The 12,715-nt window shown below is 54.2% G+C and overlaps 2 protein-coding genes and 1 long non-coding RNA gene across 6 annotated transcripts in view; 1 reads left to right on the top strand and 2 right to left on the bottom strand.

Annotated features, from left to right (window-relative positions):
• Positions 1-395, bottom strand: part of STX1A (syntaxin 1A) — a 17,841-nt gene extending 17,446 nt beyond the window's left edge. The window contains exon 1 of one of the 2 annotated variants that reach the window (XM_070460224.1): positions 289-395. In XM_070460224.1, coding sequence (XP_070316325.1) covers positions 289-318 — 30 coding nt within the window. In that variant the 5' untranslated portion in view covers positions 319-395. The remainder of the gene's footprint in view (positions 1-288) is intronic. The other variant, XM_070460225.1, reaches the window with a different exon arrangement.
• LOC110139216 (uncharacterized) overlaps positions 1-10,288 on the top strand; it is a 10,821-nt gene extending 533 nt beyond the window's left edge. For 2 of the 3 annotated variants that reach the window (XR_011485273.1, XR_011485272.1), the window contains exons 2-5: positions 8,811-9,040; positions 9,554-9,647; positions 9,880-9,975; positions 10,083-10,288. This is a non-coding gene — a long non-coding RNA (uncharacterized lncRNA). Of the gene's footprint in view, positions 1-8,810; positions 9,041-9,553; positions 9,648-9,879; positions 9,998-10,082 lie in introns of all 3 variants that reach the window. The other variant, XR_002314440.2, reaches the window with a different exon arrangement.
• On the bottom strand, positions 10,249-12,715 carry ABHD11 (abhydrolase domain containing 11). Its single transcript, XM_020896850.2, has 6 exons — positions 12,535-12,715; positions 12,230-12,365; positions 11,369-11,542; positions 11,051-11,221; positions 10,767-10,948; positions 10,249-10,538 (listed from the first exon to the last, which is right to left on the bottom strand). The coding sequence occupies exons 1-6, from the start codon at positions 12,648-12,650 to the stop codon at positions 10,406-10,408; spliced, it is 912 nt and encodes a 303-aa protein (XP_020752509.2). The 5' UTR covers positions 12,651-12,715; the 3' UTR covers positions 10,249-10,405.

The raw sequence follows: 12,715 nt of genomic DNA, 5'->3' as shown, positions 1-12,715 counted from the left end.
AGAATATCCCTCCGAAAACAAGGGGGGCGCCGAAAAGTTTATCTAGGACCCCGGGTTCCAGCCGCCAGCCCGCGGGCCACCGGAGCCGAGCTCACACGAGCTCGTGACCCCAGGGGGTCCGAGGGGCGGGACCCGGAGTGCGGTCGGGGTCCCCGGGTCGGCACCGCTCGCTCCCGCCCTGGCTGGGGGCGCAGGGGCGACCGCCCCAGGGGCCGCCAGAGCCGCTCGGGGAGCGGCCCGGGCGCTGGGCGCCGGCGGCCAGCGGCGCCGCGCAGGGGCTGGACTCACCGTGCGGAGCTCCTGGGTTCGGTCCTTCATGCTCCCGGGAGTGGCAGCGGCGCCGGCTGCAGCCCGGTGAGCCCCGCATGCGCGGCGGCCGCCCGGCGGCTGCGCAGCGCCAGCCCGGCCCCGCCCCGGCCCCCGGGACCCCGGCCCAGCCCCCAGCCCGGCCCCGCCCCGCGTCTGCCCCGCCCCGGCGGGTTCCTGCCTAGAGCCCCGCTCTGGGGCTCTTGACACCGGGGCTCCCTCCGCATCCCTCTTAAGGTCCTCCGAAGGGGCTGAAGGGTCACAGCCCCCGGGACCTCGTTCCCTTGCGTTCCCGATGTCCGTTCGATCCCTCCCGGAGGTCGCTCCCCAGAGCCCCTGCTCCGTCCCATCCCAATCCTCCCTCGACTCAACCGCTCAGCATCCCTCCTTCTGGACGGAGACAATGTTTCTGGATCTTACCTGCAGAGCGCCTCAAATCTATGCTAGAGGCCAGACCCCACCTCCCTCCTTAATTTTATTGCCTTGGGGTCTGCAGCATCACCCCCCTCCCCAAACCTCCAGAGTTCCAGCCTTTGTGCCTCCCACCCCTCCAGCCTTCCCCCTAGTATCTCATCCAGACTCAGGCTCAGGCTCTCTCTTTCCCCAGGATTTCTCGGTTCACAGTCTGATGCTGAGCGACCACCTCGTTGTTTCTACTCTCAGCAAGATTGCAAGAACTCATCCATTTGGGGGGGAGGAGATCTAGGTTTTTGCCCCATCTCATTCTCCTTCCCCTGTATTCCCAACCCTGCATCCCCAGCCCCGAGCCCGAGAGCTTATTTCCTACCTAGATGCTGAGGATAGCTAAGCAGGGGCCCAGCTCCCCTGGACTAATGGGAAGATCTTCGCAGCGCTGGAGAGGGATGGTGGTTGGGGGTTAGTCAGTAGCAGATGCTCCTTTCCAGGTTCCTGCCAGCCTCTTGTTAAGCAGCGGCCGCTCGCACACCCCCAGCTGCCCCCTCCCTGCCCTGGCCCAGACGCTCTTGACCTGGAGCCAAGCATTCCCCCTTCCCCTCCCCAGGGGCTGCCAGAGGTGTTGCTCTGGAGTTGAGCCAGCCCCCTGCTGCGAAGTGTGTCAGAGCCTGGCATTTCTCCCAGACTGTGGGCTCAGGTTAGCTGGCTGGCAGACGGGCTGGAGGCACCATTCCAGCCATCCCTCTTTCCCTGGAAAGTCCAGCCCAAGGCTAGCTCAGATGTAGCCTGGCCTGAGAGACAGCCACACCCCTTCCACTTGTCCAGAACTCAATCTTGAGTGACCCACAGAGCAAGCGCTGGTCTGGTGGTATCCCATTTGACAGATGCGAGACCGGGACTCATCTGCTAGGGGGGCTTGTCCAGGGTTACAGAAGCAGGTGGCAGGCAGGGTGTTGATTCCTGGTCCAGAGTACTTTCCTATGTGCAGGGTGACTCAATGGGGTGAGTCATGGGCGCAGCCCCAGAGCCTGTTGTCTGGCCCTGTGGGGGAGAGGATAGGGAGACACAGCTCCTGCCCTCAGAGAGTCCTGGTATCATGCCAAGCATCCCTTACTGAGATGCATGGTAGTGTGAAAAATTAATAAAGAATGAATGTGTGCCCTTCACCTTAAACAACCTTTCTGATAGATACAGGTCTTAAGCTCATTCATTCATTCATCAAACATTAGCTGGGAATGCATGTTCTGGGGCCACTATTCTGCACTTAAGGTGCTCTTAGGTGGTGGGAGGGACGCAACTTCAATGTGTGAGGGATTCAGGGTGGCTTCCCAGAGACAGTGATGTTCGAGCTGGATGTTGAAGGAGGGGCGTGCAGCAGGCAGTGGTGCAGGCACTCTGGACAGAAGGAGTGTGCCCAGACACTGGGGGTGGGAGTGGGGAGCAACCAGAGAACCTCAGGAACCTGCTGTGATGCTCAGGCACAGGGGTACGCATGGGTGGGAGATAAGGCCGGTGAGAGAGGCCTTGAATGTTAAACTTCACCATGCAGACAAGATTGGAAGGCAATCAAAGGTCCAACTTTCACTCCCTTAAGCAAAAAGTATTCATTGAGCATATACTGTGCTGTGCTAAGTTGCTTCAGTCGTGTCCAACTCTTTCCAGCCCTATGGACTGAAGCCTGCCGGGCTCCTCTGTCCATGGGATTCTCCAGGCAAGGATACTGGAGTGGGTTGCCATGCCCTCCTCCAGGGGATCTTCTCTACCCAAGGATTGAACCTGTATCTCTTAACATCTCCTGCATTGACAGATTCTTTACCACTAGCGCCACCTGGGAAGCCCTGAGCGACTGACACTTTCACTGAGCATCCACTATGTGCTGGTTATTCTAGATGTTGGACATGTGACAGACAAAAGTCCTTGTGCTCATGGGGTTCTGGGAGAGGAAAGAGATGATAAACAAACAACATATATAATGGTGATAATATGCTATGGAGAAGATAAAGTAGGACAGAAGGGTTAGGGTGCTGGCTTTGAGGGAGTGAGCCACATGGGTCTCTGGGGGAAGAGCATTCTGGCAGAGGAAGCATCAGGTGCAATGACCAGGAGCAGGGAGTATGCCTGGCATATGAGAGAGACAGCAAGGAGGTGAGGATGCCTGGAGCGTGATAGGTGAGGAAGAGTTCCAAGGAGGTGGAGTCAGAGTAGATGGAGGGGCCTTGGAAGGGACTGTGTCCCTTGACTTTGCCTCTGAGAGGGATGGGAGCCCCCAGAGGGTTTTGAGCAGAGGACCTGATCCATCTTGGACTTCAGCAGGATTGCTCTGATTGCTGGGTGGAGAATGGACGGAAGAGGACGTAGGAGGAAGCAGGGATGTATTTAGGAAGTGACTGCGATTGTGCGTGTGGCTGGGACAAAGGTGATGGCAGTGGTGGTGATGAGAAATGGTCATATCCTGGAAACATTTTCTTTTTGTTTCTTTAACTTTACTTGTTGGCTGCATGTTGTGGCTTGTGGGTCTTTAGATCCCTGACTAAGAATTGAAACTAGGCCATGGTAGTAAAAGGGTTCAGTCCTAACCACTGGACCTCCAGGGAATTCCCCTGGATAAATTTTTTTTTTTTTTTGTCTGCACCATGAAGCTTGTGGGATTTTAGTATTTATCCTGACTACAGCACTTATTGTCCTGTGTGGATATAGTGTGTGTTAGGTATCTGTCCCCTCATTGGATGGGGACACCTAAAGGGAAAGAGGGGTTTCTCAGGGGGAGCTAGTGGTAAAGAACCTGCTTAGCAATGCAGGAGACATGAGACTCGGGTTTGATCCCTGGGTTGGAAAGATCCCCTGGAGGAGGGTATGGCAACCCACTCCAGGATTCTTCTTGCCTGGAGAATCCCATGGACAGAGGAGCCTGGTGGGCTACAGTCCATGGGATCACAAAGAGTGGGACACGACTGAGCAACTCGGCAGCACAAGGGAAGGAACTGGGTCATGCTCTTGTTGATTCCCCAGGGATGGCACAGAAAGGGTGTTTGTGGAGTAAGCGATAAACATTGGCACGTGTGGATGAGCTGTGTTCCTGTAAAGGAGCACTGAGGGGCAGGTTGGGCATCTGGAAGCCCCCTAAGCCCAGGCACTGTTTGGGGTTTCCGTCTTACAGGCTGGGAGGGTGCAGGTGGAGGTGCTTGCCCACCTGATCCCTGATATTGGCAACTGCTGCCACCTGCTGGGAAAAGCCGGTGTTGCCTCAGCCATGCCCTTGCCTTGGAGCACCTGAGTGCCCAGGTTGGGATGATGACAATCATCACCTGTCCTCCAGACTGGTGGGAGAAACACCCTGACCATGACAAGACAATGATGGGGAAGTCCAGGGGCTGTTGGGGTCAGGAGGAGGAACGGAAGGCAGCTTATATAGGATTTGGGAACAGAACTGTCCTTGGGCTGACTTGTGGGGGCTGCAGAGAAGGAAGGGGCAGTTGACCCAGGCTCCATGGCTGGGGGAAGTGTGTGTGTGTGTGTGTGTGGTCAGTGTTCTCCCATTGTGGCTTTTCTGCTGCTTTCAGGCAGGATTTCTCCCTCTTTCTCCTCTCCTGCGCAGTCTGGCCCCGGCCCATTGTTGTACAAAGTGCTGGCCATTGTGTAAGCCTCACCCTTACTGTGACCCTATCAGGGACGCCCGCCTTAATTTCAATTTACAGATAAGATGATGAGGCTCAGATGAGAAGTAAACGCACAGCACGGATTGAGGGTTAGGTGACATGGTTTCTAAGCCGCCTAGCCCTTGCAAACCCAAGCTGTTTTGACCACCAAGCCCGGCCCTGCCCAGCAGGCAGCTCTCCTTCTCCTTCCAGGCTCCAGACTCCCAGCCCACCGTCAACCTGTAACCATCTTCCAGCTCAGCCTTGTGGCTTGGGCTCAGCCATGCTGGGGGTGCGGTGGAGGAGGGAGACGCCTGGAGGAGGCAGCTGGGGAGAGTCTCACTGCTTAGCACGTGATATTGGAGGTAGGGTGGTGATGGAATTGACAATATGCTTGAATACATTGCCCTCCTTTTCCCAACGAGATATTTTTTAAAAAGGAATTTGGCCCACTATTCTAATTAAAACACTTAGGGATGCAGATGAAACACGCAACTCTCTGGTTATGATATTTAGTGAAAATATTTCATATTGAAAGTGTTTTTTTCAAATGGAAAGATTTTAAAGCACATATTTTTTAAGACTAATTTTATTTTAAAGGCAATTCTTTTCCATGCTCATGGTTTGTGAAACTTGATTCAAACCCTTCACTTGCATTTGTGCTTCTCATTGTACTTGCCATGAGCCATACCTAGCCCCTCGTTTGATGTCCCCCATAGTTTTCTCGAATGTGTCATCTTCACTTGTGTTTGGAAATACAGACCTTTTGAATCCATAAATGATGCTGTTACTGGAAAAATTATTATTCCAAGTCATGAGAATGGCTGTTTTTCATCTAAGTGGTAGGTTAATATTTGCGGTCTCCCTAGGGTAGCACAGAATTACATAAACTAGCTGTCTCCTAGTCTTTTCTTATTCTCCTCCTCTTTCTTCACAGAATTTCTTACCATCTGGTGTACTTTTTGTTTATTGTCTGTCTCCCTTCCCTAGAATGTGAGCTCAGGAGGCCAGGGAACTTTGTCTGTCTTCCTGCTTTCCATCACCTGGAAACATGCCTGAAGCAATACTAGGTGCTCAGTAAATACCTGTGGAATGAATTAATATAAGACTCTTAGAGGGACTTCCCTGGTGGTCCAGTGGTTAGGTCTTGTCTTCCAATGCAAGGGGTGTGGGTTTTATTCCTGTTTAGGGAACTAAGATCCCACATACAGTGCAGCACCCCCCACCCCAGAAAAAAATCTCTTAGAGATGTCTCAGCCCAGTGGCAGCCAGGGCCATGTATGTAGTTAGCACTGGGGTGGGGTGGGAAGGCAGCCCTGTTGGACCCGACCCCTTGTAAGGAGGGCATTTAAGTCAGGGGCAGCCTGTTGTCTCAGGGGATTAGCTACACACAGGATTAGCTACATATGCTATGCTATGCTAAATCACTTCAGTCGTGTCTGACTCTGTGCGACCCCATCCCTGGGATTCTCTAGGCAAGAACACTGGAGTGGGTTGCCATTTCCTTCTCCAATGCATAAAAGTGAAAAGTGAAAGTGAAGTCGCTCAGTTGTGTCCGACTCTTCGCTACCCCATGGACTGCAGCCTACCAGGCTCCTCCGTCCATGGGATTTTCCAGGCAAGAGTACTGGAGTGGGGTGCCATTGCCTTCTCCGGATTAGCTACATACATTGAACAAATTACAAGAATATACTGAAGACAACTGTGGGAAAGGGAGTAAAAGTCTGGAAAGGGGGAAAGCTAGGATGAACCCAGTGCCACTGGACTGGAATGGAATGTCTGAATGACAACTATCTTTCAATAGATGGAAGCTGTATTCGTTTGGGTTTTCAGAGAACCAAAACCAATAGGATAAATATAGAGAAAGAGATTTATTATGAGGAATTGACTCACGCCATTATGGAGGCTGAGAAGTCTCACAGTCTGCTGTCTGCAAGCTGGAGACTTGGAAAGCAGGGTGCTGGAGTTCCAGACTGAGAAAAAAGGCCTGAGAAGAGGGAGTGCCCTGCTGGTGTGAGTACCAGTCCAAGGGCAGGAGAAGACCAAGATCTCAGCTCAACGGGCTGGAAGAGAGAATTCAGCCTTTCCTCTGGCTTTTTGTTCTATTCAGGCCCTCAATGGATAGGATGATTCCTGTCCACCGTGGGGAGGGCCACCCATTTTATTCAGGCCACCAAGTCAAATGCTAATCTCTTCTGGAAACGCCCTCACAGACACACCCGGAAACAATGTTTAACCAGATAACTGGGCATCCAGTGACTCAGGCCTAAGTTGACATACAAAATTAACTCTCACACAGATGAAGGAATAGGCAAAGGTATAAATGTGTATGTTTATGTGTGTATATAAAATGTGTGTCTACTGAGTGGGCCTGGCAGGAGACACTACCTTAACTGCATTGAGCACAACTAATACCCACATCTTGGTTTCTAAATACTCTTTTTTTTTTATGAGCAAATATTTTAATTAAACATTAAGAAGGGGTAAAAAAAAAAAACACACACACACACTTCACCACCAAAAAGAAATAGGTATTCTCGCCAAAAGCGATAATTCTAGGGCTGGGGACAGGGAAAAACAAGGTGAACCTGGAATATCTTCTTGAGCCAGAAAGTACGGAAGGTTCCAAAGAAGGATGCGACACATGAAAATGAAGAGGTCAGTAAGGGCCACCCACTGACCAGTCCTGGGACAATCTGAGCATCAAAATAAATGATAGGAATGTGTTATAACCTACTGAATAAAACAGAATATCATAAGTCCACCTGACATAAGTAAAATTAATAAATAGGGGTAAAGAAAAAGTTCTTTATATTAATAATAGAAGGCCAACTGATAAATGCAGAAGAAATGATAAAATTGGAAGATCACCATTTGAACTCAGACAAGACACATCAATGGATGCTGAAACCTATGGTCATAAAATACCTCATTTTCTCAGTACTTACTATGATCAAGTGATCAACATTACCAGCACCACCAGTCATGGTTCCAAATGCCACTGGATGTGATAACATAGCATCGGGAACTCCCTGGTGGTCCAGTGGTTAGGACTTGGCACTTTGGTGCTTTGACTGCCATGGCTTTGGTTCAATCCCGGTTCGGGGCACTAAGATCCCACAGGCTCCACCACGCAGAGAAACAAACAAAAAACCCACAGCATCTTTGTGTGTGATATTTCTGCCCAAAATATGTAACAGTTGTTTAATCATGAGGGAGGAATGAGCAAACCCATATCGAAGGACAGGAGAGTCTACAAAATAACTTCCCTGTAATCTTCAAACATGCCAAGGTCAAAATTCAAAGAAAGGCTGCAAAGTTGTTCTAGACTGAGGGAGGCCAGAGAGATGTGACAACTGGGAGCAATGCTGTACATTACATTACTTTTTTTCACCCTAAAAGGATTTTTTTTTTTTTTTTTTTTGGACATTACAGTTTGAAATTATTTCAAAGTAAAAAGTTAAAATAAATGTCATGAATGTTAGCCCGGCATGAATGTTAACCCTTCTGGCTGATTCCTGCTGGCCTTCGGGACTCATTTTTAGACAAGCTCCTGTGGAACCCCCGTGACTGGATGAGGGCCCTCTGTGCTCCGACACCCTTCTCTGATTATACCCAGAGGTCCGAGAGCAGGGGTTGTCTGGATCATGACAGAGTAGCCTCCTCTGGAAACATGCTGAATGGAAATTTCCACAAAAGGGGTGTTTAGGGGTACAGCTCAGTTCTACCTCTTCACTGGGGTTCAAAGAAACTGGATGTCTGGCTGTTGGAGCTGCATCTAGCTGAGCAGGACCCATGGACCAGGAGGAGTCATGTCTGCAGGGAGCTTCCTGGAGGGGATCTTGGAAGGATATACTGTTTAGAGCAGGACTGAGGGTCTAATGGTCTAATGCCCAAGACGGAACTCTGCTAGAGGTCTCTCAAAGGGGAAGCCCTTTTTATATCTCTGATGTCACCTGGGCACTCACTGGTTGCATCCAGGGAGCTGTGGGATACCGAGATTCCGAGACCGCCCCACCCCCATCCACGCTCCAGGATCAGAATGTGGGGACTATTGGAGGGATAATGAGCAATAATGTGGGAATACTGGAGGATAATGCTAGGGAGGATGGATGTTCAAAGTGTTAGGAGAATTTTTTTATTTGGCTGTGCAACTTGTGGGATTTTAGTTCTCTGACCAGAGATTGAACCTAAGCCCTTGGAGTGAGAGCATGGAGTCCTAACCACTAGACTGCCTGGGAATCCCCAAATGGGAACTGTTTTTCGTACGATGTTAGGAGAAATTTGCCAGGAACGGTTAAACCTGTTTCCCTTGTTTTCTGCTAAGGTTATGGTTATATGGATGATGCCATTCAAGGTTCCAAGATGCCAGCTCTTCAGGACAGGGGGGTGGGGCACCAGTCTCAGCACTGGAGCCAACTGGGCTGTAACTCCTTTCTCATCTGGCTTCCCCAGGTGGCTCAGTGGTGAAGAATCTGCCTGTCAATGCAGGAGCTGCATGAGACATGGGTTTGATCCCCGGGTCAGGAAGATCCCCTGGAGGAGGAAATGGCAACCCACTCCATTATTCTTGCCTGGAGAATCCCACGGGCAGAGAAGCCTGTGTGCTGCAGTCCAGAGGGTCACAGTCTGCCGGGGCTTAGCCACTGAGCACCGGCTCTCACCCTCCTTCCCCATCTCCTGACGTGAGTGCAGCGCCCCCTGGAGGTGAAGGGCCCGAATGACTGGGCAAGGAAGGGGCTGAGAGAACTGGGTCTGGGCAGAGGGTTCCAGGAGGGGAGGCAAGGGCACGGCCAGCCGGCCGGGGGTGGGGCCTGACAGGGAGTGCCTGGACAGGAAGGAAGGGCAAAGGGCCATGTCCTCCGCCTGCCCCACCCCGCTGACAAGAGTCCCAGTCGCCAGGCCACCCTCTCAGTCTGGGGCCCTCGAGGGGTAAGTTGTCCTGAATTCACTTGGTCCCTTTTCCAGGGATCGGGTAAGAATGCCTTTCCTCCCTGGGGGTCCAAACACCCCACCCCTCTGCTCCCCCTTGGGTGGGAAGGGGGCCACACCTGCACTGGCGGGCAGGGCAGTGTCTCAGACCCTTCCCCTCCTGATATCAGCATCAGGATCAAGGTCAGGGCGGAAGGGCCACGTGGGGCACCTCATCCAGGCAAGACCCAGAAACCCCTGCTCCCTCCTCTGTCACCCGACTGCAGAGCCCAGAATCTAAGCAGCTGAAGCACTGGGGGACACCCAGACAGAGCCCTCGCTGGACCAGGTCCTCCGGGAGCGAGATGATGCTATCGCCAAGTAAGAGGCAGCTGCTTGTGGGGGTTGGGAGGGCGGTGGATGGCTCCCCATTGAGGCTCTGTCCTGCCAGAAGGGGAAGCAGGGAAGTCTGGCATTCCTGGGAGGAAAGCTGCATAGATACCTGTATGAATACTGTCTCAAGGCAGGGGGCTGTGGCCACACTGGTCCACCCCCAAGGCCCAGAACCACATCTGCAGGGCCTGAGCCTCAGGCTGCTCTCTGCCCCACTTAGGAAGCGGGCCGTGGAGGCTGAGCTGGAAACGTGCAGAGCCAACCTGCGTGCTGTGGAGGCCCAGTTGCTGGAAGTTCTGGAGAAGCTGAGACTGAGGCAGGAGGTGGAGGCGTGGGAGGTAGGGTGGGTGTGCCGGCCGGGCCCGGGAGGCAGGACCAGACAAGCACAGGCCTGGCCCCTGACCCTACTCTCCTGGCCCCCAGGAGGACATGCAACGGCTGGTGAGGCAGCAGGTCGAGAGTCAGCTGCAGAGAGAGTCCCAGAGCGCTCCGGGAGCTCCCACGGACCCTGAAACTGCCAGGACCCCCTGGATCCGATTCCCCCTGAGTCAGTGGGGACGCTGGCGGTGAGAGAGCTCAGCCCAAGACCTTGGGAGGAGTGTCTTTATTCATTAAAGTTTGAGGTCTGACCCCTTCTGCATCCTTGCGCCCTTGGAGTGCCCACCTGAATGCTTCTGTACAGAAACAAGGAGCAGGACATGGAGCCTTGACACTTGGGGTTTCATGTCCCCTCTGGCCAGCAACCCTTAGGCCAGGAAGCCTCGGACTGCAGCCATGAAGTCCTGCGGGTGGTCGCTGTGGACCCAGTGGCTAGCGTTCGGCACGGTCTGCATCTGGGCCCGAGGGAACAGCCGCCTAATCTCAGGGTAGTGGCTAGGACTGAACACCAGAGAGAAGGCAGCCGAGAAAGGGTGACAGGAGGAAAGTGGAGAGAGAAGGAGGGACAAAGAGGCCAAGCGGGGGGAGAAAGAGAGCCACATGAGTCTATGTGCCCAGTGGTGTTTCCAGTTTTCAGGCACCCCTTACCCATACCCCAGCCCTCCCCAAGGCAGGCTGAGGGGCTGGGTCAGTCGGGTATGCCCGTCCCTACCACCCAGCCTGGCTTACAGCAGGAATTGAGAGTTTCCACCCCGGAGGAAGAGGGTTGGCCCAGAGTAGGTTTCCTGTCGTGCGGGGAAGTCCAAGATCTTGTCCAAGTGCTTATCCAAGGCATCCAAGTTCACCCTCCACACGAAGCGCCCATCCACCTCCACCAGGTTGGTGAGCAGGTACTGCCGCAAGTTCGTGCTCTGTGGGGGTCCCACAGTTGTGGGGTGGGGGGCTCTGTGTGAGGCCTGGGGCTGCCCCTCTTTGTCTGCCCACAACACCACGCAGGGGCTTGCGTGCATTACCTGGATAACAGAGCGGAGCCTCTCATCGGCCAGTTTTCGGGCGCTGGAAAGGGACGCCTCATTTGCCACGTCCACGGCCCTCATGGCTGTGATGTAGTTTGGAAAGCTTGAGCTGGACGAGGTCTCCACTGGGCTGATGTCCACGACAATCAGGCGCTCCACCAGCTCTGGCTGCGGGAGAGAAGCAGACTGGGGACCTTAGGGCAGGTTCCTAGATCTGGAACTAGGTCATCCAAGGCTCACTGGAGTTCCAGGCTGCCTGCTGGGTGCTCAGGGTCGACAGCGGATAGGAGGAAGCCCTGGAGAGAGAAGGCTTACCCTCTGAAGTGCCAGCAGCATGGCGGTCCTGCCTCCCATGCTGTGGCCAATGAGGACGCAGGGCACCAGGCCCAGCTGGGGCAGGAGGTCTTGCAGATCCTGGCTCATGGCCTCGTAGCTCATGTCTGGGCTGTGGGGGCTCTCACCATGGTTCCGAGCATCCACTGTCAGCACCTGGGGAAGCGGGAGAGGGGGGAGCAGCACTTGCATCCACAATCAGGGCAGAGCTGAAAGCCTGGCAGATCTGCAGGCTGAAGGAGGTGGAGAGCCCAGGATGGGGGAGATCCAGAAGGGGGAAAAGGGCCCGGATGGTGAGAAGACCCCCGTTCTCAGACCTTGGAGGCCCAGATGAAGAACCGGAGCCACTGGGCCAGAAGGCCCAAGGAGTGTGACCACGTCTCCGGACATTTGGCCTAGCTGGCTGGCAGCTACAGAGAAAGCAGACACCAAGAATTGACAACAGCTGGAGCACATCAGGGCGGGCGGCTGCAGGAGGTGCAAAGGCCCTGTCATCCCTGGTGAACAAGCCGGGTCTGGCCCCCTTAGCAGGCAGGATGTTGGTGCCTAGGTATCTGAGAGCAGAGCCTGAGTCAGGGTGGAGCACAGAGACGGAGATCTACAATATGAGTGAAGGACTGGGTGGGTGAAAGCACCAGGGAATGAATGGGGTTCATCGTGGGCCTGGGTCTGCCCTGGGGCCTCCATCCTCAGAATGTCAATCTCTTCTTTGATTTCTGATCAGAGAGACCCGCCGCTTCCAAGCGTTGGGGACAGAGAAGCTGGCCACACCTTGGCCTCCTTTAGGGCCCCGCCCACCCAGGCCCCATTTCCCTCAGGGCCCTGCCGACTCCAGAAGCTCACCCTCCGGCCTGTCTGCTGAGCCAGGACCTTGGCGACGGAGTTGAAGTTGGTTTTGCTGCCGAAGAGCCCATGCAGAAAGACAAGGGGCGGGCTAGCTGCCTCGCCGTCCAGAAGCTTGTAGGAAAGCGGCACCGGTCTGGCGGGAGGAACGAGGGTGGGGGAAGAGTCTGAGCCGGCAGGGGAAGCGGTTGAACGAGGGGCCTGGGAGAGGGAGGGCCCAAGCGGAGGAAGCGGAGCCAACCGGGACAAACGGGCGCGGGTGGGAGGAACGAGGGGCGGCCTCCCAGCGGACGCCCTTGACTGACCTCAGCTCTGTGCCGCCTTGACTGCTGCCGCATGCGATAGGCAGTCTGGAGAAGATGGAACTGGAGGGGCCGAGCCCCCTATAGCGGAGCGTCCAAGCCCGCGTCCAGCCGCCCATCTTTACCTGGAGCGCACCTCGTGCTGTCCCATTGGCTCCGCCTCGCTCAGGGCCCCGCCCCAATT

The sequence above is a fragment of the Odocoileus virginianus genome, chromosome 33 (assembly GCF_023699985.2).
Source record: "Odocoileus virginianus isolate 20LAN1187 ecotype Illinois chromosome 33, Ovbor_1.2, whole genome shotgun sequence".
Lineage (NCBI taxonomy): Eukaryota > Metazoa > Chordata > Mammalia > Artiodactyla > Cervidae > Odocoileus > Odocoileus virginianus.
This window is presented reverse-complemented; position numbering and strand designations above follow the sequence as displayed.

Excerpts from the sequence above, each read along its gene's own strand:
- ABHD11 (XM_020896850.2), bottom strand. The coding sequence starts at position 12,650 with ATGGGCGGCTGGACGCGGGCTTGGACGCTCCGCTATAGGGGGCTCGGC. Across the intron at positions 12,366-12,534 it reads CAAGGCGGCACAGAGCTGAG|ACCGGTGCCGCTTTCCTACA; the intron begins GTCAGTCAAGGG and ends TCCTCCCGCCAG. Across the intron at positions 10,539-10,766 it reads GGAAACTCTCAATTCCTGCT|TCCTAGCCACTACCCTGAGA; the intron begins GTAAGCCAGGCT and ends TCTGGTGTTCAG.